A 26,061-nucleotide genomic window follows, 5' to 3' on the forward strand; every position below is an offset into this window, starting at 1 on the left:
TGGTTCTGGACACAGAATTGGCTTTATTGCATGATTTAGTGGACATTTATTATCATCTCTACACGGGCAAACAGGTCAGGAAACCAGCAAAGAACAATGTGGGTCGCTACTGAACGGTGCCTTGGTGAGCACTGCTGAGGTTCCCCACGAGGATTCCTGCACAGGGTCAGGTGTGGAAGGACTGGAGCCATGGCTGGAACCAGACAAGCAGGGGATGGGCTGGGGTGAAGGCTGAGCCCTGATGCCAGAAGGGTGGGTGCAAACCCTTTGGATGGTCTTGGTGGAGCTCCCTTCTCCAGCCCAGGAGCTGCCATCCCAGCACAGCACAGGCTGGATCCAGTGAAGCTGCAGTGCCTGGAGAGGTTTGCACTTACCCTGCTGAGCTTCAGGCCACAAGGATTTAATTTTAAATTAAGAAACTGATTTTGTTTCCAGCTGGGAAGCCCAGACTATGGACTTCCAATACTCTCTGGGATGACCACAGGAGCAATTCCTACACAGTTAGCAGCCTCTACTATTAGCAAAGCAAAACAAATGTGTTACTTGCATGAGAACTCACCCTACTGCTCCTAATTAAAGTGGTTTTAGCTCAGATGCACAGGAATTGCCTAAAATGATCCAGCCTGGGTGGCCATGGAGGGGAAACAGCACTGGTCTGATGTCCCTGCTCCAGCTGTGAGTGATCCTCCCCACTTTGCCCACTGGGGAGGGAGGGAGGAGAGTGGAGGCTGTACAGGACAGGGACAGAACAAAAAACCTCTTCCAAAGTGACCTGCAAGAGAAAGCAACCCTCTGCCCATCCTGGTGCTCTGCTCATGGGAATGGGGCTGGTACTGATCCTCTGGGATCAATACAGAGTTGAATATTGGAGGAAAACAAACGTCCTGGGGGAGCAGGGGGAGGCTGACACCAGGGGCCCAGGGCTGCTGCAGCCCCCAAAGGTCATCACAGCCCTGCCAAAGGATGGCATGGTCCCAAGAGGCTCTACAATGCCATCACCAGCGACAGGGGACATGCTCATCCACCCAAGTGCATCTTGGCAGGAGCTGATCCCTCTGTGGAGCAGAGGAGCAGCTACACTCTGCGTGCTGGGATTCTGTATCTTGCTGATCCAGCCTCACATGGAGTAGAGATGTCTTCAAGAGCTGGGAAAGCAAACCAAAAGCAAACCCAAAAAGCCCTCCAGCCTTTCCTCCTACTTTTCTTGCCACTGTTCCCCTCAGGCCTCACCTCACTCCCATCCCCTGATGGCCACAGTTGCTTTAAGCGTGGTGGTAGAAGCCTCAGTGGGTGTTTGCATGGCCTGGGGCAAAGAGCAAGTGCTCACTGGGAGGGGACCAGCACTGCTCTCATCCTGCTTTGCTGCTCAGGGAAGAGAAACAAATCTCCATGGGACATGGCAGGGAATTGGGACCAGCATCAGGATGTGAGTCCCAGCACTGGGATGCCTGGATCCATGTTCTACCTGGGGCACCCCAAGGGCATTCCACACTCACTGTCAGCTCCTGTCCCTGCTCACAGCAGCCTGGAGAGAGCAGGGACAGGCACTGACAGCTGCTGCCAAGTGAGGGCTGTCCCTGTGCTGAATGTCCCTGCCCTGTCCCTGTGCTGAATGTCACACTGACACCCAGCTGCCCCTGAGGAGGTCACTCCTGCTCTGCTCCTCTCTGGTCCCCTTGGCTGACCCTGAACCAAAGAGCTGTCCCATCCCCAGGTCTCATTCCAGCATCCTCCCATGAGAACCCCTGGCCATGTGCCTGCACCCCAGCCTTTGCTTTGCTCCTCTTCCCATCAAGCCCCAGCAAGGCCTCCTGCCCATGGCCTCTGGCTTCCTTTCTGTCCAGGGTTTCAGGGAGAGAGGGGCTCAGGAGAAGGAGGAGGAAGTGTTGCAGGGAAGGCTGTGAGAGGCTTTGCTTTACTGAGGTCTTGTATCTTCACTGAAATGCGGTAGCAGGGAGGTCCCCTCTCCTCAGGACAGGTGGGTCATCACAGGCTTCTGCAGGGCACAAGAAGGAGAAACCTCAGTGTCCACACCACCCTGAGCCAACCCAGCATCTCCTTGTCCCTTTCTGGCTGCCACTGCACGGAGTGATCCCCTGCCCCACCCCGTGGACCACGCGGGCACCGGGAATTCAGAGATGTTCATCTTCTCTGGGGCATCCCCGACCCCAAGGGGTGGTGCCCAGGCGTTCCTGCCCTCACCAGGCAGCAGGGAGAGAACTGAGGGCTCCACCAGCTCGAGGAGAAGGTGGGGAAGGACAGTCCCAGGGAAGCCAGGCCAGCAGCCCTGCCCTGGGGCTGCTCCGTACCGCGAAGAGCCGCTCCACCCTCCTGTTCTTGCCGTTGGGGTTCCTCTGTGTCAGCGAGCCGCGGTACGCCGAGTTGCGCTCAAAGGAGTCGTCAAAACCTGCAGGGAGGGGGGGGAGAGGTGGCCACAGCTCCTCACCCACCTCCCCAGAGCTTTCAGCCACCCACCAAGTCACTTGGGATTGACTAATCCCCCTCTGGCTGCGGGTTTGGATGCATCCCAGCACTCCCCTCTCTGCGATGGGAAGTGCTTTGGTAAGGAGGAGACAGAGCTGCTGCTGCTGCTCAGCTTTCCAGAGCTCTGTGTGAGCTGGGTCAGCCTTTCCACACTCTGCTCTGGTGGTGCAACAAAACCCCAGCCTGGGAGAAGCTCTCAGCTCTCCCTGCCCCAGCCTTGAGACTCTCTTGACCTGCTCATCCATCTCCTCTGCCACCAGCTGCACCTTTTCAGGCCCAGCTTTCCAAGTCCCTGCCCTGCCAGGCAGGCAAGTCAGGAGACCAAATCCCCCGCTTGCCCAGCCCAGGCACTGGATTAGGTTTGCCTGGTGACGTCTGTCCCCATTGCACATCCCTCTATCTCCTGGCAGGGCTGCCTTTATCTGCCTGCCCTTTGCAGGAAGGAGAGCAGATGACTCCTCCTCAGGATGAGGACAAGGGACCTTTCCACCTACCAGCCCCATCCTGAGGAACAGCACTGTTAATTGTCTGTGTGAATGGGGGAAATTCTGCTCTACCTCTGCAATAAATGATCCTTCCCCCCTTCCCTCCCTTCATCTTCCATTATCCGGAAGGAGAGCCACTCTTTCTGCCTTTAAGCTTGTGAGGAGAGATAAGAGAGAAATAGAAAAGTAATTTCCTAATGGGTCTCGCTGATGTTGGTCAGAATGAAGCATTTCCAGTGACTGTCCCCCCACCACACCAGCTGCTGTGCCAAGTTTCAGGTCACCATCTACTTTGAATCTCTCCCAAGTTGCTGTTTGTCCATAGCTGGGCCCTGGAGGGCTTCTTTCCCCCAGCAGTGGCTGAGTCAGGTGGGCAGCAGGGTCAAAATTCTTTCAAAAGAATGATTTGGGTTGAAAGGAACTTGAAATCCACTCTTGTTCCATCCCCTGCCATGGGCAGAGACAACTTCCACTGTCCCAGGTTGCTCCAAGCCCCCATGCAGCCTGGCCTGGAGCACTTCCAGGGGTGGGGCATGCCATCCAGGGAAGGATACCTTCCCCAAGATGGCCAAGCAAGGGAGGAATTGCTGTCAGAAGAGAGGACAGGCTTAGGTGAGGCTTTGAGACCTAACAGCCCAGGGGATGAAGGCACACAGGTGTCTCCCTGGACTGTGGGGTGGCTGCAGACAAGTCCTGGTTCTTGGAGGACTCGGCCACCTCAGCCTGGTCTCTGCTCTCCCATCACTGCCCCCAGCCCTGCCAGATGCTGCCTCCTTTCCCAGTTACCCAGCACAGGTTCCCCCTGGGGCTGTCCCAGCAGGCTGTGAGCACAGGGAGGGGGACTCCACTGCAGACACACAGCAGAGGGAGGATGCAGAGGGAGAGAGAGGGGGGCAGCAGCATCCTCAAAGCCCAGCCCAGCCACCCATCCTGCCCATCTCCCAGGGGCAGGGCTGTGCTCCTTACTGGTGATTTCCAGGGGGCTGTTGAACTTCCTCCTGAACCTCTGCAGTCCGGGCATTGCCTGCAAGAGAAGGGCAGCAGCCTGCTGTAGGGAAGGGAGGGGAGGGCAGAGGTCTCCAGTGAGGCCACTGCTCTGATGGCAGCCCCCTGGGTGTGCCCAGGCTTAATGCTGTGCCACAGCCTGTGATAGACACACACTCACTTTAATGTCATCCAGAGACTCCCCAGGACTGCTGCTGGCAGGACCAGGAGAATGGAGACAGGCAGCCTGTGGACAGAGGAAGGCAGAGGTGTCTCTGGGGTGCAGGAGGAGGCAGACACCTCAGCCTGCCACGGCAGGGCACCAGGCAGCACAGGGAGAGCTGGGAATGGGCTCAGCGAGCCAGACAGCCCCTCCCAGCACCCAGGGACAGCAGCTACAGCTCAGGGGAGCAGGTACATCACAGCCACCAGCCTCCATGCTCACCTGCACACCTGACTTCTTCTTTGCCTTTTCCACAGACTTCACTGTCAGCCCTGCAGCAGACAGGGCTGCGATTCGGGACTCGATATCTGATATCTTTAGAAGGAGGAGAAAAGACACACGGATGGTGGGTGGAGGATCCATCAGTGGCTTTGTTTGCCATCACTGGCTGGGCAAAGCATCTGCCAGGGGCAGGCCCTCACCTCACTCTCTGCCTGCTGCACCTGAGCAGCCGCTGAGGCCACTTTGTCCTCCAGCTCTGACAGCTCCGAGTCAGTAGTGCCGCTGTGCTGAGCCCCTTCCTCAAGATCCTTCAGGGTCTTCTCAAGCTGGTAGGTCTTTCCAGCAGTCAGGTACACCTGGAATACAGCAAAAATTCCTTGAAGAATTAACCTTCTTGGAGTTCTCCTCTCCTGCTGTGGCTGCAGCAGCTCCTGCCACTCTTTTTTGACTGCCTTCTTGCCTTGCAGCACAGACAGTGCCAGTCAGCTGTGACACAGCTTCTCTTCTCATATTCTCCCTTCCCTGGGCTTTTGGAGAGCAATTACCAACAGTGTGAAGTGGTGAGAGGCTCAGTGGGAACACAGGAAGGACCAAAACTCAGTGACCTGCTGGAGAAGCAGCAGCACTTTGTGCTGTGTGCTCAGAGGGAGAGCAGGTGCCAGCTGCAAACCAGCTCAGGCTGCTGTGTCCTGTGAGGAGGAGACAAACTGACTCTCCAAACCTGCTCAGTCTGTTTCAAGGGTGTCGGTGTTGCTGGGAGCAGGGTCAGAGCAGGGCAGCCTTTGCTGCCTAGAGAAGAAGGGTAGAAGGATCTATCCCAATAAAACCTCTGGTTTTACTGCCACTTGTCTCCTCCCAGGTTACTACAAGGACACAGGTCCAAGCTCAGGAAACATTAACACATCAGCATGCAATCCCACTCTTCTGCTGACTGATCCCAAGGTCTCAGTACTGCCATGGCAATTTCTGCTCCTCCAGCCCTCTCAGCTTTCCCTGGGCAGGCCATTGTGCAAAGCTGCCTGGCAGGAGCCCTCTGCATGCACTGAGCTACAGCCCATGCACCCAAATCACAGCACCACACTCCCAGAGGTCCCACCCATCCCAGTGCAAATCCTAAGGCCAAGCACCACCCAGCCTGAGTCACAGAGATTTGTTGTTGGCCCATCAGGCTCTCCCAGTGCCCTCCAAGGTGGGTGGCATGCCTTGCAGAGGAGAACAGAGTGGCCAGCCAGCTGTGACTCAGCCAGGGTCCCCGAGGCAGTGGCAGGATGACACACATCTCCCAGGGCCATTGTCTACCCATCCCTGTCCCCAGCTGACAGCAAGCCCCAAGTTCACATCCTTCCCAGTCCTATCCTCTCTTGGGAGAGGGGGAACCCCAAACCCTTAATGCATCCAACCCTCTTCCCCAGGTGCTGTATTTGGTCAGAAAGCATCCAGGTCTTGCAGCTCCTTACTTACAAGCTTTCTCCAGTGAGAGATGAGCCACAGAGCGTGTCCCAAAACCCTGCTCCCATTGCAGGGCATTCCCTACAGCAAAACCCGACCACCCAGATGGAGATCCAGCTCTTCTTTGAACTATTTCTTTGGAGCTTGGTACAGGGCACTGTAGATGCACAACATTTCCACAGGGAATCAATCCCTGTGGGTTTATGGTGGCTAAAAAAGCTGTCAGCGCTCCGGGCTCACAGAAACCTTGCAGGGGGATTGGGCTCTGGCTGTGGACTTGTCACCCACACCAGCCCATCAGCCCCAGGCACAAGCAGCCTTAGTGAAGAGGGGGGTGATGCTCATGAACCCCTTGATGAAACACACACAGTGCTGGGGAGGAGCTGAAGGGAATGGGACACGAGTTTTGCTGGAGCAGGGACTGGTGAAATCCAGCAAAGCCATGCTACAGCAGGGTGGGGACCAACTCATCACCCAGCAACCAAGGGAAGGAAAGTCACAAGACAGAGAACCTTCATTTGCTGCACCACAACAGCAAAAGAGATTTTTTAATCCTTGTGCTGACCATCCTTTCAGTGCTGACCTACCCCCTAACAAGAAATTCCAGGGGGGGGATTCCTTTGTGTTCCCACCCAGCCTCTGCCCAAAAGCTCTGGGGAGCCTTACATTTTCCTCCAGCTCCTGGTACACTTCGGCCACCTCTTTCCCACCAGGCAGGCCTGGAAGCTGCCCTGCAGGGAGGGCCCAGCCCTGGCTGTGTCCATGCACCGACTCCCACACCGCCTCCTCCGTGGCGTTTATGGCTCTCAGCACTTTGGCCGTGATCTCACTCAAAGCCTGAGCCGACGACCTCTGCCAGAGCCAAAGCACAGGGAGGGGGGAAAAGAAATATGGATGTTATGTAAAGTGGTGTATAAAACAGCACAAGCCAGGAGGAGAGGGGCACCAGAGCTCCAGGAGCTGTGGGAAGAGGGAGGAGTGGTGATTGAGGGGCTTACGCTGCTCCTGAAGGACTCTCCACCAGCACAGCTCTGATCTCAGCCCCTGCTTTCTGCAGGATGGATGTGACAAAAGAGGTCACCTCCAAGGGCTTGGAGAAGAGGTTATGGAGGGATGTTTCTCTCACTGGAAGCACCTGGCCACCTGAGGGCCACTCGGTTTCGCAGCAGTTAAGATCTAATTGCAGCTTATTGCTTTACACCTCAGCGGGCCTGAGCGGGGATGCAAACAACTCCTTGAGTTTGTGGCAAAAGAACAAAAAACCTGACCCCATAAAATGATTGTATTGCCACGCCGACAGAACTTGGGGCTAATTATGCCCTCTCTTCCTACCCCAAGGAGCACTGATGGCAATAATGCCCCTAAGTGCTGCCCTTGGCTTGATGAGGTGCTCAACACGGGTAAAAATGGGCCCAAGAAACTCATCAGGTCTCTCCCAGCTGATAATTCCCTGGAAACCAAGGAGATGGGGGTGACATATGTGCTGGTTGTGTTTACAGCTGCATGTATTTCCAGGCAAGCTGTCCTGCAGAGAACCAGCTAACTCAGTGCAGATGATATTTTTATCATTTTATGGTGCCTTCATGGTACAGCAGAGTTTTTTCAAATTTTCCATTAGGTTTGTGTGCTTCCATCACAGTGCTCCCCCAGTGAGAAGATCTCCTCTTGACTGGAGGAACCTCCTATCAAAAATCCCTCAGAATCACACAAAATCCAAACCTGGATCTGTTGCAAGTGTAAGGAAAGTTGCTGTTAAATATCATCCATGCTGACAGCCTTTAACCAAGGCTGGTCCAGCTACTGCAGACATTTCTTTCTCAATACTCCTCCCTGCTTCACAGCAGGGCCTGGGGGCATAGAAAGTAGCAGATCTGGAAGATCCAGGCTTCATTTCATAAGAAACCAGAATCTTACACTGATACCACACCAGCAGTTCAGGGTTTGAGCCTCTGCCTGCTGCAGATCAGCAGCTCACACAGAAACCTTGGCTTGGTGAGTTACCACTTACCTACAGTTAATTAGAAATGGTTATTAAGATGATGCAGATTGCTCAGTCTAGGAGAAGTTAAGTCTGGCTGCAGCAACCACCTGAAAGCAGCTTTCAGGGAAAAGGAGGCACTAAAGGATGCTGTGGGTAAGGAAGGTCTGCTGCTCCAGTGGCAGGCAGAGCACAGCAAGTGGTGCCCAAACCCACCAGGTTTTGTTTGGTGAGGAACAAATGCACATTAAAGGGAGCCTTCATGGCACCATGAAAGTCACCACAACCTCCAAGCTTTGCAGGAGAGGAGAGGGGCAGCGTGGTGCCTGCTTCCTTCCTTTGCCACCATTTGGGAGTATCCTGGAAGGAGGGGATGAGCAAACCTGCCCTCAGAGACCAAACAGGGAGTGCTGACCTCTCCATCTGTGCTAATGGATCATCTTGGACCCTCTGCACTGCTGTGATCTGTTCTCCTGTCCCCACGGGTCACCCACCACGGAGTAGGGACAGGAGGCAGCACAGAGCTGGAAATGCAGGAGATGCTGATCTAGCAGAGTGGGGTCAGGGATTTAGGGACTCAGGAGCACTGACAGGTGTGAAAAAGACATCTCAGGCTGTAGCAGGTGCCTGACAAAGGCTGCTGGTGCTAAATCATCACCAAACTCTTCTCCCCCACCAGGACTCTTCTCCATAGTGACTTCCAGATCCTGGGACCACTCCTTCAGGTAGATGTGGAGGCTGTGTACCTCTCCATGACAGGCAGTAGCCTGCAAGAACTCTCAGAGGCTTTACTTTTGACTCTTGGCTGAGACTGGGAGAGCCTAAAATGATAAATATCCAGATCTAACACCCTGGGACTTCCCTATCCCTTGACATTGTTAAAGCAGACACAGACACAGCCCTGGCGGAGGTGTGGGACAGAAGGAGAGTCACATTTTCATGGTGTAAAACCATCAACCACTGAGAGCAGGAGGAACCATGGATGCAGCCTGGAATGATGTGGGTGGCAGGGCACAGATTACCTTTCTAACATCCCTGGCCATGGCCTCGCTGGAGGAACTCATCTCTGGTTTCTTTGCTCTCTTCTCCTCTTCACGCTCCTCCTCCTCAGAGGAGACTTCTTTGTCACTGATGTTGCTGGCTAACTCCTCCAGCTTCCTCTTCAACTCTTCCTCCTCAGCATCAGGGTCAGTGTGGGACTCTGGAGCCAGAGACTAGAGGAGCAGAAGAAGGGAAATGTGTGAGAACCTCCTGTGGTGGACACAGGGCGTGCCTGGGTCCACACAGGCTCACCAAGCAGAGGAGCTCGAGCAGTGGGACCACAGAGGGGCTTTCAAGCCACCCCAGGGAACAGTAGAGCCCAGAGAGCTGTTCTCCAGCTCCTCACTGAGGAACACAAACCCCTAACCTAAAGAACCTCCACTCCCATTTTTCCCATGCACAGAACCTGCTTGATTTTCTCCATGGAAAATTGCCTTTCCCCCACCCTTAAAAAGGTGGGCATGAGGGATTTGGAGCCAAAAAATCACCACATTTTCATTAGGAGCCATGGCATGGCTGGTGGCTCTGAGGGCAGAGATCACAGAAACCCAGAGAGAGGTCCACCAGAGAGAGGGAAGCAGCCATGGGAATTGCCACTCCCTGAGATAACTTTTGGAACCTCTGGGTAATCTCATTTGGGATGAGAACCCACACAGCAAATTTCCCTGTAGGACAGGTAGCAAATTGCCACCCACCCCTGTTAGGTGCAATTCATAGTAGCTGGAGAAGAATCCTATTAAACTCCCAGGCACTGGAAGAGATCTCCAGAAGTTTCTGAACTTGCTGACCCCTGCATTAAGATGGGAATGCAATTACCTGTGTCATTCCTGGTGGGGTTTTATCTGAGCTGGTTTTTAACAGCCTCCAACATCAGCATCTGCAGCAGGCAATCTTTTTTTCCCAGGCAACCTATTCCAGGGCTCTGCTATCCTTTCTGCTGGGAAGCTTTGCTTTGTTGTTAACCTCAGCCTGTCCCACAGCTGTTTGGACCCACTGTCTGTGCTCTGATTTGCCCTGGATATGGCAATAAACTGTGGGAACCTGACACTGTGAAAACCTCTTCCTCCCTTGGTCAGGATTACAGATGGAAACCCTGAATGATTAAAATTGTGGCCACCCCCCTCTGTGAATTTTAGAAAAAAAAAATTGAGTAATTGCATTGTTTCATCCATGCCTGGGGGCTTTGCCTGTAATTATCACCATCCATTCTACTGAGCCATCAGCTGCCAGGGTGGTGATGGGTTCACATGAAGGAAAAGAGTGCATGGTCTAAAATTAGAAGCCCAAAAATCAATGTTAAACGGTCTAAGTATTCACAGATTCTGCACTGTTGCTCAGCTTTAACTTAATTTAGCTGCTTTCTTCCAAGTTTGATGGCATGGTAAGATCAGGGCAGCTTAGAAGAGATACAGAAACGCTCCTTGACTCAGCTCTCACAGTCACAATAACCTGGTGCCTTCCTCATAGGTACACTTGAGTGTCCCATGATTTCAAATGAGCTGTCACAGCTCTGCAGATACAGACACCACCTAACAAAACTCCTGAAATTAGCACTTCATGAAGTATCAGCCCGAACCCAAATTTCCCTTGTGCAGAGGGGGCAAGGAAAGCACTGGTTTGCACAGGGTCTAAATGGGTTCAATTTCCTGCTGTTCCTGCCCTGCCATGCAATGTTTTCTAAGGCACTCCATCACCTGGAACTGGAGAACAGCCTCCAAGGCCAAAAGAGGAGTGAACTCAGCCAGCCCAGGTTGTTGTGGCACTTAGGGACAGGGTTCAGTGAAGGACCTGGCAGTGATAGGGGAACAGCTGGGCTCCGTGATCTCAGAGGTCTCTTCCAACCTAAATATTTCCATGATTTTGTCTCTCCCTGCAGTGCTGGCTGCCTCTGCAGTGGGCAGGGAAGGGAGCAGCAGAGCCCACAGTCCATCCCTGCAGGATTCCTGCCTGGTTACCTCGTCAGGGCGCGTCAGGATTTTTTCCTCCAAGCGGTTCAGCACGCGCTCGATTGCGGACATGCGAGTGTTGAGCTCATGGATCTACAGGAAAGGGGAGAGAGACAGGGAGAGGGAAAAGGAGGAGAGAACAGACCAGCCACCACTGCCAGCACAGTGAGGAAACCAGCAGAGGAAAGCAAGCAGCAGGACACTGCCACCGTGGGCAGAGTTGAAAGACATTAAAAAATAATATCTTTTAAATAATGTCTTAAAAATGCCAGTAAGCTCCAGGAGGGGCAGAGCAACCTCAAACCTGGAAAACTCCAAGCAGTGCCAAGCCCCCAGCACAAGGCAATTCCCACCACAGCATCTGGAGCTTTGATGCAGTGAATGTAAAACCCCACCACCGATAAAAGCACCAGCCTGTAATAAAGCCACCCCTCTCGCCCTCCTTCCCATGCTGCCCCAAATTGAAGTCAACATCCATTTTCACTTCCTACTAACATGTTTTTCAAGCTGTAACCACCCCATTCACATGCCTGCCAACACAGTGGTGGAGAGGAATCCATGAAAAAATCAGAGTAGAAAAACCTGAAAGTTTTCCCCACCTGAAATTTTCTCACTTCTCTGTGCACTGATTTACCCAGATGCTCACCCCTCTCTTCTCCCTCACTCTTCTGACTAAAATGGGGCATGGAAAGAAGGGCAGAGGAATTAAAAACAGACAGAGCCCTGAAAATCAAAGAGAAGTTACTTCCTGTGCTCAAGAACCAAGACAAACCTTTGTGGTGAGGGTGGATTTGGATTAGACATTAGGAGGGAATCCTTCCCTGGGAGGGTGGGCAGGCCCTGGCACAGGGTGCCCAGAGAAGCTGTGGCTGCCCCTGGATCTCTGGAATTGTCCAAGGCTAGACAGTGCTTGGAGCACCTTGGGACAGTGGAAGGTGTCCCTGCCCATAGCAGGGGGCTGGAATGAGGTATTTTTCAGATCCATTTAAACCAAAACATCTCTATGATCTATAGTCACTGTAAACATTAAAGGAAGCTTTTTTTTAAAATCCCTTTTAGAAATTGAAGTTTTTATTTCTTTGAAAAAAACCCAAGTCTCTTTCCTTTGATCCAGACAAATAAAACATAAATGATGACAAATATTGCCTGTTTTATGACACTACCAGTGCATCACTGCTGTTCAGAGTGGCTTCTGCCCATTCAAAGGGGAGCAAGCAGCAAAAGCAGCAAGCAGAGGTGGTAACAAAGAGATGTGAGGGGCAGGTTTTGTTTTTGTAACAATTTCCATCCTCTCACTTAGTTTTTGTGCTTGCCAGCCTTTGATTAATTAGACCCTCACAACAGCTAGGGATGATTGCATCTGCTTAAGGGAAGATGAATATAAAAACCTGGCCCTGTGGAGAGCAGAGCTGTCATCACCACCCCGAAGTGCAAGCACCTCCAAGCAGCATTAAACCCCCTGGCAGGAAGCACTTCAGCCCATTGCTAAGAGGTTTTTCAGTCCTGTTTGAGGCCTGAGTCTTGCATGGCTCCCAGTGACAATGAGAAGCCTCTGATGATGGTGACAAACCAGGAGTCACCACTGCCCCATCTCCATAAGGCTGGGAGAGATCAGAGCCTGAAGCACAGGCTGCTGTTGATATTGATGGATATCTACCAGGATAGGAGCTGAAAAGCTTCATTCTCCTTCCCAGTCAAGGCTGGTTTTGATTCACCCCATTAGGGCACATCTCCAGCAGGGACTGGGTCACCCTGCACTTCTCCCAGCGTGACAAAGGCTGGCAAAGTGTGCTCTGCATTAAAACATTTAAGGGGAATAAGCTTAAAGCACAGCCCATAACATCAGGTAGGGCAAACTACCCCTTGCTGCTGAGGAGGGAGGACAGGTTACTCTACCCAAGCCTCTAACTGAAGCTTTTTGTAAAGAAGGGGAGGCAGACAGCATCAAAGCCTTGGGAATCCAGAGCCACTGAGCTCCCTTGAGGTACAGCAGGATGGCTTCTGGGGAGAAACTTGGTAAATTGGAGCTATTTCTTGTGGCTTGGTCCTGTTGCTACCTGACTTTCAAAAACCTGAAGGCAAAGACCCACGCAGTTACCAATTCAGGGCTTCTTTCTGTGTCTCATAGGGGCTTTTTTGAATAGAGTTTTTCTTTTGTTTAAAGTTTTGTTCTTGAACCTTCAGCTCCTGGAGTCACAGGACCAGGGAAGAGCCCCTGATTTAGCTAGAGCTGGGTGAGGAGCAGGCTGGGTGGGAGGATCCTTGCTGGCTGTAAACATATCAGCAGCACAAAGGGCAGAGAGGATGGGGAGCTATTTAAGCTAATTAGCAACGCTGCCACATGAGCAAATGGGGGTAAAGTGGGAGTGAGAAGATGCCTCGTAACCATTAGGATGACAAGGCTCCACACCACCAGGTGTGAGGGAACCAACCACAGCCCGATGTGGGATGTGGGAGCTTTCCCAGCTCCTGGAGGAAGTCGTGGGAGGCGTTGGTAGGAATTTGGGCCCATTTGCCCACTGTAAAGCATGGTGCACATTTCATGCCTAACACAGCGTGGCCTCATTAAGGACACCCAGTCCAGGGTTCTCCCATTTACTGCTGCCTGAGGAAGGAATGGCATTTGCTAATTAAAACATGTGCCCACAGAAGTAAATGGCAAACAGAGGCTTTGCCTCCCCAGGCACATGAAGTGTGGTGCCTAGTGATGGTTGTGGTCACAGATCTCACAGTGATTGCCCAAAGAGGGGTCCAGGACATGCCAAATTATCAGCTGTGAGGCTGGAAAGTGATTCTGCCCCTGCATCTGTAGCCAAACACCACCCTGGATTTTGCTGCTCATGATATCTGAGGAACCAGATCAGCCTCACCATCCTCACTGCCCACCACTGGCAAAGGGAGCACCAGGAACAGCAGGTCCTTGCTTGGCAATTAAAGCACAATTTTAGATCCTGTTGGACACCTTTCTTTAGGCTGTTCCCCCCATTATCATCACTCAGGAGAGGTATGTGACAGGTCATCCTGACCCAGTCCTACCGAGGCAGGAACACACTGCAGAGGAAGAGAAGGATCTTGGTGCTTATTAAATATCCATCTCCAGACCTCCATCTGGTTATTAAGCACTGGCACATTCCATTTAAGCAAGCCTTTCTGGAGACACAAGAACCCACAAGTAACTCAGATTAATAAGGACAAGCTGCAAAAGGAGCAGCAACGAGGGCAGGTTTGTTGTTGTGATGGCAGCATGGAAGCACCAACCAGTGCCTGCTTTTCTTTGTGCTGTGATTTGGAAAGCACACCCCAGCTGGCCATTGCTGCTTCTCTTGTCCCCTGAAGCACCCTGCAGTTCAAAGGCAACCAGAGGTTCGTGGCCTGGTGTCAGCAGAGGTTGTTTGGTACCTGGTTGGAGGAGTGGCTGATGTTCTCCTGGGAGGAGGCTCTGTTCCTGCGTTTGGTGGGGTGGGCTGGGAGCTGGGCTCCCCTCACCTCCTCGTCGGACGTGTCCATGTCGGCCGAGTACCGCGCCCGGGGCGGCTCGTTCCAGAGCATGCCTTGGGGAGAGAAAGGGACAAGGCATTCACAGGGGTGCCTCAGGTTTTAGCTTGTATATTTTCCAGATTCTGTGCTGTTCTAGTGTGTAGTTCTGAGCTTCATATTAGGGGATGGTGAGCTCTCTTCACAGAGTAGGGAGACAGAACAATTCCTTCTCTAGCTGGGGACCAAGGACAGCTGAGGTTGTTCAGAAAAAAAACAAACCCAAAGATGTTTCCACTTTGTTCCAACACCTGCAGCCACTTGTCCCAAGAGGATACCAGAGGAAGCTGGCCAAGGGCACCCACCAGGCTTTGGGTTCCTCTCCAGGCTCCTCCTCCGTGCGTTGACGGTGAGCCGAACCTCGGTGCTGAAGTGCTGCTCCGGAGCGCTCGCCCCCGGCTCCTGCAGCACGTGGTGGAACACCAGGTCTGCATCCGTGATCCTGGACTCCTGGGAGCCATCCTCAGCTGAGTTGGGGAAATCTGGGAAGGACTGAGAGTTGAAGATGCTGCTGAGCAGCTGCCCATGGAGATTCCATTTGTGTCACCCCCACCTGTAGTGCTGCCTCCAGCTCAGGAGCCCCCAGAGTAAGAAAATGTGGAGCTGGGGCTGCCCCTGGAACCCTGGAAGCATCCAAGGCCAGGCTGGGCAGGGCTTGGAGCAACCTGGGATAGTGGAAGGAGGTGGAATGAGATGATCTTTACAGTCCCTCCAACCCAAATTCTTCTATGATTCTATGATTCCTTGTCTCTCCTGACCTTCACTAAGAGCTCCTCTCTTCATTCTTCAATATATGCATGGATTGACCTTTTATAATGCCAATTATATTTACATAAAATATAAAAGTTCCTAATAATCCCATTTAAAGGCTTTGCCTGGCTGCTGAACACTGAGCAATACTTCCCATCACTGCCAGGGGGCACTGGTAATTTTTACAAGCACAGAGTTCCTTCAGCCAGGCTGCAACACCCTCTGATCTTTTAAAACACCATGCCCTTCTACTTATTCAAACAGCCACTACCTCAAATAATCTGTAATCCATAAATTCAATTTTACAGAGGCCAGCCCTCACACTGAATTCTTCTGCAAAAAGAGGGGGAAAAGAAAAAAAAAAGAGGGATCTAATTATTTCCCCCAAATTCTTTTTTTTTTTTTTTTTTTTTTTTTCTGTGGAACTGTGCAGATTTATTTGTTTAAGTTGTTGTTACAGGTGTCAGCACATCCTATTTCTACCCAAGAATAGTTTAATCAGAGCATTTTTAAAAAGAAGGAGATGTTTAATGCTTTAAAAGTGCAGAATCACCAGGAAAGCCAAACAAGAGCAGCCCAAAAAGCTGGACCTGAAGCCTCTCAGGCTGGAAGACTTTTTGCCACACCCAGGGCTGCCCCATCCTTGTTCCTCCCCAGAGCAGGAAGGTGGGGTTGGTCAGCCCCTGGCCCTAGGTGGGATCACAGGGCACAGTCTGGATCTCTCAGAGTCTTGCTCCTGGCCAGAAGCTCTGGGTACTAAGGCACATCTAGTCTCCTATTTAGAAGTATCCAGCATTCGTGCAGTGTTTCCCCTCCCAGTGTTCATCCCTCTGGCTGGCCCTCACTCATGCTGGCTCTGTGGGATTCATCTCAACCTCACAAAGGTCCTGTGCCTCCTGGAGCTGCTGGCCAGCTGCACCCCAGTGCCACCACAGGACAAACCCAGCCCCAACTAGATGGGAACATGGGAGAATAGCCTGATTACATTTAACCCCACAAGCACCAAGTCTGCTGGAAACCAGGGTGTGTTCCACAGCCTGAGGACAACACAAGAAAACCACTGTCTGCTGAGAGCAAGGAAATCTGCAGGGACAGGGCCAGAGAACCTCCTGCTGTCTCATCTTAGCACTCATCCTCACTTGGATCAGATGTCCTGCTCCTGACTTGGCCTGAGGCAAAGGACTTCAGCTGGAAGAAGAGATCGAAGTGATGAGGATCAGGGACTGGCCCGTTGCCTCCCAACACCAGCTGAAGGAGCTCTGAGGCTGAAGGAGCAGTGGTAGCAAGCAAGGAGAAGGAGGAAGAAAGGAAAGGAACCCCCCAGGAGTCTCCCAGTACCTGGAAAGCATCCGGGCTGCTGGCCGCTGGAGAGAGCTGCACAGACTGGCGGCGAGACTGAGCAGAGTAATCCGAGTCCAGTTCGAAATCAAAGGGGTGCACAGACAGCAGCCGCTTTGTCTTGCACATCTTTAGCACACAAAGTGCAAGAAAGGCAAATTCAGTGTCAGACACAGTTGGCCTTGAGGAAAGGGGGAGGGAGGACCTTTCTCTCCTTAGTTTGCCTGAGTTTGCCCTGCTTTTTGCAGAGAGAATTTGGGCCTGACGCTGTCCTGCTTGAAGGGAGCCAGGTACAGCGTGTGCTCGTGCTAAAGGCAAGGGAAAGTGGGTTCCTGATTTCCACAGCCTCTGTAAGCAGAGTGAGAATCTCTCTCCTGGTTTATGAAGGCACTCTGGGAAAGCTGAGCCAGCTTACAGCTCAGAGAGAGATCCAGGTGATGCTTTTGAGCCCTGAAGCATCTCCCTCTCCTCAGAGGAAGGATGTTGCAGGCAGATCTCTGAATAGTGAGGCCATTAGTAAAAAAACCCCAAGCAGGTGGGTTTTCATTAAACAGATAAGAGCTGGGACTTTTATATTAATTGGTGACATCCACAGTGTTAGGAGTGGGTCTTTTTTCCAGAGCACAAGTATGATGCTACTGACATGGTTGTTTCTACACAAACTGGGAGAGGAGCTTATCTCAGAGAAGAAAAACAGAGGGAAAGGTCCAGTTCTGAAAGTGGCACAGAAAGCCACCACCACCATCACCCAGGGCAGGCCAGGGACACAGAGTGAGGCAGTGGCAGCTCCAGAACCAAACACTCACCCTGCTGTAGTGCTCTGCTTCAGCCCCACGAAGGACATTGTCTTCCTCATCGCTGTCACCCCCGGCGTCACCGCTGCTGAGCAGCTGGCACTCTCCTGCAGGGGACACAGGCAGCAGGTGAGTCCCCACCCTGGTGGCCACACCAGGGTACATGCAGGTGAGGCCACGCTTCTTATATGGAGTGAAAAAGCCCAGATTTAGAAGTAACTCCCCCATTTTTTTTTTTTTCCTGCTGGTCTCTCATTGCTTCCCCTGCCAGATGTGCACCATCACAGATGTGGAAGTGAAGGGGCACCTGCACCCCAGAGAGCACCCCAAGGGCCACCTGGGTGACTCCAGTGCTTGAAGGCTCAGGAGCTATTCCTGATTCCCATCAACTCTTCTGTTTATCCACGACCCACTGCTTTGAGATCATGAGTGCTTGCAAAGTTCAAGTCTGGCATGTAGCTAAAAGTTCTGTTATATCCAAATCTACCCTTGGAGAGCCCAGGTGTTCCACAATGCAGGGGTTGAGCACTACAGCCCATCTCCACTGCAGTAGAGGAATGTTTTCCCTGGTCTGATCACTCCAAATCTATCCAGAAGTGCCCACAGCTGGGGGGGTGTGAAGACAAAAAGACTTGGAAACCTTGCTTGAACTGCAAGCCCCCTGCTGCAATCCCCTTTTTTACTTACTGTTAATGTCTGGCAGGCTATAAACTCTGTCATGAAGACCTAAACAAAGAGAAAAATGGTGGGAAAAATGAATAATCACATTTTCTTCCTGTTCCTGAAGCAGAGAGCAAGCCTCAGAGTCATGGCTAACTGGAATTCTCATTCTCTAGCCCTCACAAGAAACAATGGTTAAAAAGGCTCTTTAAAGAGAACAAAACAGGCACTTGGAGATGGAACTTGACTTTTAAAAGTCAAAGAACTGCTCGCCACTGCTTCCCCAGGCTGATGCAATATGCCTGGGAGCTGCAGGGGAAGGCACAGCCAACTGCAGATGGCCAGAGATACATCCCAGGAGGAGATTCTTGCTCGCTCGAGGGTCAAGCCAATTCACTGGTGTTAATGAAGTAATAAACAACAAAATCATTTCCCTTTGCAAAAGGCATCAGAATCTCAATTTAAAGCAGCCCAAGGCCCTGTTACCCTCATGCTTGGTTGGGTTTTTGTGTGCTCTGATGCATTTTCAGTCCAAACAATGCATGGATTGTCTCTCAGTCCATTAATTTTTTTATGCTGCTATTTCTGCCATGAGTGGCCTGGCTAAAAGAGTGATTGGAGCAGTTGAATCAGGTCATGTCAATGGTATGTGTGCAAACTTCTCTGTGGCTCCTCAAGATGGGAATAAACTCCACACTGGCTTCCAAAGGAAATAGGCCAAGGAGTAGGAGCTCTATGAATAACAACTAGGAGCTGCTTAGTAATAATGCTATATTAATATAATCACATATTTATGCACCCTTGGACAAAAATCAGAAATATGGAAGGTCCGTGAAGAAGAAGGTCTGAAGAAAGCAGTTATGGAGACAGGTAGCTCACCAATTTTGGCACAGTTTTGTCAGTGCCAGGAGATAGTCAGGTTGGTTGTAAAAATCATCAGGTCTTGGGGAAAAAAAAATGAGGGCTGGCTTTATCCTGCAGGTTAAACTAGGGTTAATTCCACAAGCTCTGTGATGAAAAGACCAAAAATAAAGAAAAAATAGGGCTGCAAATTTATGTATTTACAAACTGCAGGATGTGGGACTTTCAAAATTAAACATGAGGCATTAGGGAATTTTTTCATTGAAAGGGTGGTCATGGAACAACAATACTTGGAAGTGTTCAAAAAAACATGGATCTGGCACCTGGGGATGTGGTTTAGTGGTACTCTTGGTAGTACTGGGTTGGACTGGATGATCCAGAGGTGCTTTCCAAGTGTAATGATCATACATTCTTCAGTGTGTGGTAAAAACTTAAGACTTAACAGTAGAAAAGCCATCATGAACACCTGCTCTGTGTCTGAATGAACAACCCTCTGCTTCCTCTCTGAGATGTTCTGAGCAGTCTTGGTCCCCCACAACACTCAGAGCAGCATCACCCCTTCTGCTCCCCGAGGTGATGCAGCACAGATTCCCCACGAGCAGCAGTGGCCATTCCTCACCCAGAAAGGCAGAGTTGAGCCCCTGGCCTGGCTGCAGCCTGCCATAGAGGGACTGCAGCACTTTGGCACTTCCAAACCTCTTGAAGCGGGAGCGCACGTGTTCGTAGTACCACTCCAGGGAGCCGATCTTCACAATCCTGCCCAAAGAGAGGAGGCACCCCAGGTGAGCAAAAAAGCTGTGTCTTAACAAAAACACAGCATGCTTTCATCTGAAAGGATGCTGAGTCTGGGCAAGTCTTGTTGAGCCTCATCTGTCCATCAGAGCACAGCAGTGAGGAGTGGTGTTCCCATGGCTGATATGGGGACTGGAATTCTTCAACATACATGCTGGTGACATGGGTACTGGGATTGAGTGTTCCCTCAGTTCACTGACACACCAAGCTGTCTGGTGCTGTCACATGCTGGAGGGAAGGAATGACACCCAGAGGGGCCGTGACAGCCTTGAGAGGTGGGGCTGAGAGAAACTCATGTGGCTCAACAAGGCCAAGTGCAAGATCCTGCCCCTGGGTTGGAGCAATCCCAAGCGAATATACAGGCTGGGTGGAGAATGGATTGGGAACAGCTCTGGGGAGGAGGATTGGGGGTGCTGCAGGGAATGTTGACAAGAGCCAGAAATGTGCACTGGCAGCCAGAAACCCCCTTGTGTGCTGGGCTGATCCCCCAGTGTGGGCAGCAGGGGAATAGGGAATTCTGCCCCTCTGTCCCAGTCAGGTAAGACCCCACCTGCAGAGCTGTCTCCATTTCTGGGGCCCCTCAAAAAAGGATGTGGAGCTGCTGGAATGAGACCAGAAGAGGCCACAAAGTGCTCTGAGGAATGGAGTCCCTCTACTCTGGAGCCAGGCTGGGAGAGCTGGGGGTGCTCATCTGGAGAAGAGAAAGCTCTGGGGAGACCTCAGAGCCCTTTCCTGTGCCTGAAGAGGCTCCAGGAGAGCTGGAGAGGGACTTGAGACAAGGGCTTGGAGTGACAGGACAAGGCGGAATTGCTTCCCACTGCCAGAGGGCAGGGTTAGATGGAATATAGGGAAGGAATTCTTCCCTGTGAGGGTGGGAAGGCTCTGACAGGTTTCCAAGAGCAGCTGTGGCTTCCCTGGAAGCGTTCCAGGCCAGGTTGGACAGGGCTCAGTGGAAGGGCAGGAGGGTGGAACTGGACAGGCTTTAAGGAACTAGATGGGCTTTGGGCTTCCAGCCCAAACCACCCTGTGATTCCCCGAGGAGCAGCACCTGGAGAGGCGGCAGGGATCGCAGACCCAGCCCTGCTCCTTCTTGTTGTAGCGGCTGCAGTTCTTGCAGGTGTAGAAGCGGCAGTCCAGGCACTGCCGTTTGCTGTTCAGCAGGAACTTGAAGGGCTGCAGGCAGTGCACACAATGAGTTTCGTTGAGGTGGGACTGACTGGTCAGGAACTCTCTCTTGCTGCTCTCCTGGTCGATCTTGCATTTCAGCTCCCTGTAGGAAACAACCCCCCCCCCAAAAGCAGGAACTTGAGTTTGTTACTGTCTCACTGCAAACTCTCACATGGCAAAGCCCATCACGCCACAATCATTTCAGGAACGATTTTTCAGGGAACGTTGCAAGTCTGCAGCTTGTGGAAACAGCTGTAGGGCAAATCTAATAAATAACATATCACGAGTTAAATAAGCTAACAACAAAGTGGGCTCCAGAATCAGGACGGGTAACTGGAGTTTAATATTAGATTTAATTTAATATTAGAATCGCAGAATATTCTGAGTTGGACAGGACCCACAAGGATCATTAAAAAAAAAAGTGATTGTGCCAAAACCTGTCCTGTTTGTTTCACAGGGTGTTGATCATTAATGCCAGGAACCTCGGGAGAGCAGCTCTTCTCAAACCCTGTGGCTGTTATCCCAACATGACACAATCTTCAAGCCTGGAGTCCTGCAGGGAATTAAAATCTTTCTGGAATTCTTAGTTTAAAAATATGGGGGGGGGGGGGGGGAAGAAAGAAGAAAAGAAATCTGGGATTAAAAAGGATTAAAATTCAGCAGAGAACTTTTATAAAGTTATGTGCAACAACATTCTGGCTGTTCAGAGGATGCAGCAGGAGGAGAGGCTTGTGACAATCCTGTGAAAGGGAAGCACTTTCCAAGAGCACCTTCACCTGGCAGTGCATCCTTTCAGGCTTCCTTCACCCTCCAGACCTGGCTGCCAGAGCAGGTGCCCATGGGAAGGAGTGTCTGCATGAGGCTGAGGCCCCAGCACCAGCTGGGGACAGCTGAGAAGCCTGCCAGGCTGGTGGGGCACCCTGCACTGCCCAAAAGCTCTCTGTTTGCTGCCCGTGCCACGCACCACCTCAGGCATGTTTGCCTTTGGGGCCATGGTTGAAAGGAAAATGTTTGACTTGTAGGGAAGGTCCTAGAAAGTTGTTTTCTCTCTAGACAGGATTAGGAAGCTGTGTTTTCCAGAGCAGAAGTCAGCTTGGGTTAAAACCCCCAAGCAATCAGCTCTGGAGGCAGCTTCAGGATCACAGTGTGGACCACGAGGCACTGGTGATGCTCCCAGTGCCCGACTGACGCCAGGGTGACCACAACAGGAGCTGGGGTGACCACAGCAGGAGCCTGGCTGGCCCTGGGAGCAGTGGTGTGACTGGCAGTGGGAAGGGGAGGCATGTCAAGCAAGCTATTCTCTGTTTAACCTAATCAGTTTGCACATTAGGGCTCAGCTTTTGATTTTTTTTGTTTTCTGAGGAAGGATTTTCTGGCCAGCTGGCAGCCAGCACACCACAAGACACATTTTTTGGTGTCACTCCTCTGCTTGTGGTCACACAGGAGTGACACCAACTTGCATTTGCATCTGGGAGATGTAAAACCCAGCATAAAGACAGAAAACTGGGCACCTGGTTTGTATAATCTGCTGTTCACCATCCCAGCAGTGATTTGGACAAACTGGTGCAAATGTCCCAGCAGTGAATTTAAGTGATTTCTGAAAAGAAACCCTCAAATAGAAAACCCTTGGGTTGGACTCTGCACTCCTTTTCCACTCCCGTGCTAAGGTTGTTGCCAGCAGGATCCAATCTTTTTTACTGGAACTGCTTTTTCTGGTTCCCAGAGACCGGTTGGATCCCTTCACCTCTCCTCCCTCACCCACCAGACCTGCCAAAGGAAGGAAGAGTCTCAGCCAAACCAGTTTAAAACCCGCAGGAACCGCATGCCTCCTGTCTCCTCTTGCTGGCAGGAGCACCAGCCAGCCCCTTCCCTGCTCTGCTCAGGGCAGGATGAATAAATCTGGTGGTGTTGGGATGCCAGCTGCAGCAGGGTTGGACCTACAGAGCTTCAGGAGAGATGCAGGGAGCCATCCCCCAAAAATGGGGTTGTGGGCATGGAAAGAATCAGGGAGAAACCCCTCAAAATGGGCATTATTTCATTTTTTGGGCAAAGTATTGCCCTCACATGCCTATGCAGCTTGTGGCCAGCTGAAGCCTTTGTCCCTTGTTGGTGAATAGCATCTGCCAAAAACAAAATACAGAGAAGCAGCCAAAAGGGAAGAAAAAGACCAAGCTGGGGAGGGGGTGGACAGGACATTTCTTCAAGGCTGGCAGGTTGAGACAAGCCCGGTGAATAGAAAAGTAAATGAATAGAAAAGTAAATGGGGCTGGTCAGAGCACAGAGTGAATGGCTGCAGGGTCCCTCAATAATGTCACATCATGTCCCAGCTTGTTGCAGGCAGAAAATTCTTGTGTAGCTCCATGTCCAGCACTCAGGAATGTGGCATACTTTCCCAGGCTGGTGGTCTGGTCTGTTGCAGAAATTATTCAGAAAGTACAGAAATTTCTGTAGTTCAGAATGCTTAATGCCAGCCCTCTGCAGGGGACAATTAAATAAGAAAATAAAAATAAGAAACCAGGGGAAATGATGCTTAGGAGGAGAGACAGCAACTGGGTAGGAGCATCCCAAGACCTTCCCCCATCCTGCATCTCCCAGAGCATGGAACTCAATTTGGAAGCTTCCTGGGCAGCAGAGAGGACCCAGATAAGCCAGTCTGGCGCCAAGGTCGAGTAAGGAAGGAATTCACCTCGCCCAGTTCTCTGCTGCAGGGCACAGCAATGTGGGTCTCCACCTCCTCCCTCCAGGCTGAGCTCAGATTCATCACAAGGGAGACATTCACCCTTTGCAGGGTGATAATTTTTTTAAATACCCCTGTCTGATCTCCTTCCTGCTCTTCAGAGCTACCAAGAGGAAGGCAGTAATGATGATATTGAATTATCTCTGCCTCCCACGCAGGCTGTTTTTTCTTAGGCAAAAAAAAAAAAAGTAATAATCAGGGGGATGAAAAATACACGACTGAGAGTAAATTGGTGTAAATGGAGAGGGTCCCACAATTGAAAGATTTTGGGGGTTGCAGATATCCCAAACCGAGGATGGCTATCACTCCTCACACCTCCTTTTGGATCTGATAGAGGAACTAATGAGCTCCTGCTCTCCAGGCATTGGTATCAGCACCAGCCCTGGCACACAAAATTCAGAGCTGGAAGGGTCTGAGGGCTCAGTGGGAGTGCAGCACAGCCCAAACCCAGTCTGAGAGCATGGACCATCCCTTGGGATAATGAGAACTTGGCCAGACCCTGAAGAGGGTCACTGCAGCTTCTTGAAATATGTTAGGGCATTAAGTTCAGCATCTGATGTAGTCTATAAACAAAACCTGAACCCCTATGATTTCCCATGCTCAAAATTTAATCTGATCTGACAGAACATTTTTTAAACAGCACTTTCATCCAACACCCTGTTTATAAGGATTTAGAAGTTCATAGAATTTGCTGCTCCAGTGACTTTTCAATCTTCTCCCAATCTGTGGGCTCCTAAAACCTTTCCAGGACAGAACAGCCCCCGGTATTGCATATTTAAGGCTACTAAAATTGGTTTACAAGTAGTAGTAGGTTTACTACTCCTCTCAGTTATTTTTCCAGGATTCCTCAGGAATTTGAGGGCTTCCAGGACCCACTGAACAACTCCTGCCCTAAACACAAGAGACCCATCACATGAAGCAAAGCCAAGGGAGCTAAATCCCATCCTCTTCTCCCGGATGAAGCCTCCCCTGGAGAGCCCCACCAGCCTCAAGCCTCACAGAGGCATTTCCTGGTATTTGTCCCCATAAAGTGCGGCGGTGTCACCGATCCGCATCGCTGCCGGTGGCACGGCGCCAGTTTGCACCTTTGCTGCCCGAATGCGTCACCTTGCCGCTGATAAGGTAATCTATTAACCGTGTTTGACTTCCAAGCCCGCTCTCCTGCCGACCCTCCTCGCCCACTCCTCTGCAGGTTGTTTTATCCCTACAGCCCACGGGGACCCGAGGTTCTGGCTGGCTCGCCCCCAACTCAGGGACCGGAGAGCAGATACTCACTCCAGCCGTTCCTCCTCTTTTTTCCGCAGATCAAAGTCCCGTTGAACGACTTCCCAAACATGCTTGGCTTCTTCATCGGTGAGCTTGGAGAGGTCCAGCTTCCTGCCCATCTCGTCGCGGCGACACTTGAAGCCGATCCCGTTACTCGCTACCCCCGAGCGCTCGCTGTCCCGCACGCTGGGATGCTGCTGACGGAGGGGGAAGAAGAGCCCAGCCCCACCTCCGCGGCTGCCCATATAACCGGGCAGGGGCAGAGCTGCGGGCAGGCCAGCCGGCTCCTGCCAGCACCGCAGCCGCTCTGCCGGGCGAGCCTGCCCGCAGAGCCGGCCGCCGAGCAGGGCTGGCACGGCGCCTATCGGCCGCAGGGACTCCAGGGAGGCTCTGCCTTCCCCTGGGGTCCTGCCCGCAGCTGCCGCCGCTCCAGACCTCGCCCGCCTGGCTGGGGCTACGGGAGATGTTTACTCTCTGCCTGCCCGATGCAGGGTGTGCGAATGAAAGGGAGCCTTCACACGCCTCCCCGGGGAAGGCAGGCCACGGGCTTTGGGAGGGAGCGGAGCACCCCCGGGAGGAGCTGCGCCTGCACGCCCGGGAGGACCGGCTCCTTCGCGGTGCCTTCTGCCCCACCAGGATGCTCTGCTCCCCAGCCCGCTCTCCTGTGTCTCATCTCATTACACAGATTTTGCCCCCAGCAGCAGTTTGTGAGGAAAACTTCAGCGCATCTGGCTTCCCCCCACAACAGAGACTGGCGTCCTGAGCTGCTCTCACCGCAATTTGGGCAGCTGAGCTTTGCTTAATTAGGACGCAGCGCTTCCCTCGTTTGCCGTGAGCAAGAAAAGACGGTTTGACAGGATTTTAGGAAAAGTGCTAAATACACCACACAACCAAAGAGATATATATTGTAATATATATATAGTCATACACAACTGCAGAGGCTGCTCTCTTGCTCAGTAAAACACCCCCTCTGTGTCTAGGGATATTAAAATAAACCCATTTCTCACCTTCATCAGAGCAAACATTGATAGTACTCTATTTATTTATTTTTTTTCTACCCTGACAGGGATGTAAACAGGGAGCAAGATAGCAAGACCAAAGAGGAAAACTTCTGCCTGGTGGGACTAAAATCCCTGCTGCCTGCACAGGGGTACAGGGAATTATCCACCCTGATAACTCACTTGAAAGAAAGATTAGATTAAACTCCTCGAACAGAGCCAGAAAAGCATTTTGAACCCAAATTAGAATGGATTTTGCGCAGGAAAGGTGATGACTACAGATGCAGTGCTTGAGCTTGGACATCGGGAATGCATGATCTTCTCTGGAAGCCAGAAATTGATTTCCAGCTCC

The 26,061-nt window shown here is 51.7% G+C and overlaps 1 protein-coding gene across 7 annotated transcripts; it reads right to left on the reverse strand.

The window, feature by feature from the left end:
• MLPH (melanophilin) lies at positions 1 to 25,041 on the reverse strand. Of its 7 annotated transcripts, XM_009088195.4 has the most exons (17): positions 24,721 to 25,039; positions 20,590 to 20,811; positions 19,369 to 19,505; positions 17,916 to 17,954; positions 17,241 to 17,335; positions 16,435 to 16,563; positions 14,652 to 14,838; positions 14,212 to 14,363; positions 10,822 to 10,905; positions 8,848 to 9,039; positions 6,514 to 6,699; positions 4,599 to 4,754; positions 4,399 to 4,491; positions 4,135 to 4,200; positions 3,936 to 3,993; positions 2,310 to 2,407; positions 1 to 1,996 (listed from the first exon to the last, which is right to left on the reverse strand). In XM_009088195.4, the coding sequence occupies exons 1-17, from the start codon at positions 24,954 to 24,956 to the stop codon at positions 1,970 to 1,972; spliced, it is 2,157 nt and encodes a 718-aa protein (XP_009086443.2). In that variant the 5' UTR covers positions 24,957 to 25,039; the 3' UTR covers positions 1 to 1,969. The 7 variants fall into 7 exon arrangements, with proteins under 7 accessions (XP_009086443.2, XP_018767367.2, XP_018767366.2 ...); XM_018911822.3 differs by lacking the exon at positions 16,435 to 16,563 and having other exon boundaries at positions 24,721 to 25,041; XM_018911821.3 differs by lacking the exon at positions 10,822 to 10,905.
• Positions 25,042 to 26,061: the final 1,020 nt, after the last annotated feature.

Source organism: Serinus canaria, assembly GCF_022539315.1.
Source record: "Serinus canaria isolate serCan28SL12 chromosome 7 unlocalized genomic scaffold, serCan2020 HiC_scaffold_29, whole genome shotgun sequence".
NCBI classification, from domain to species: Eukaryota; Metazoa; Chordata; class Aves; order Passeriformes; family Fringillidae; genus Serinus; species Serinus canaria.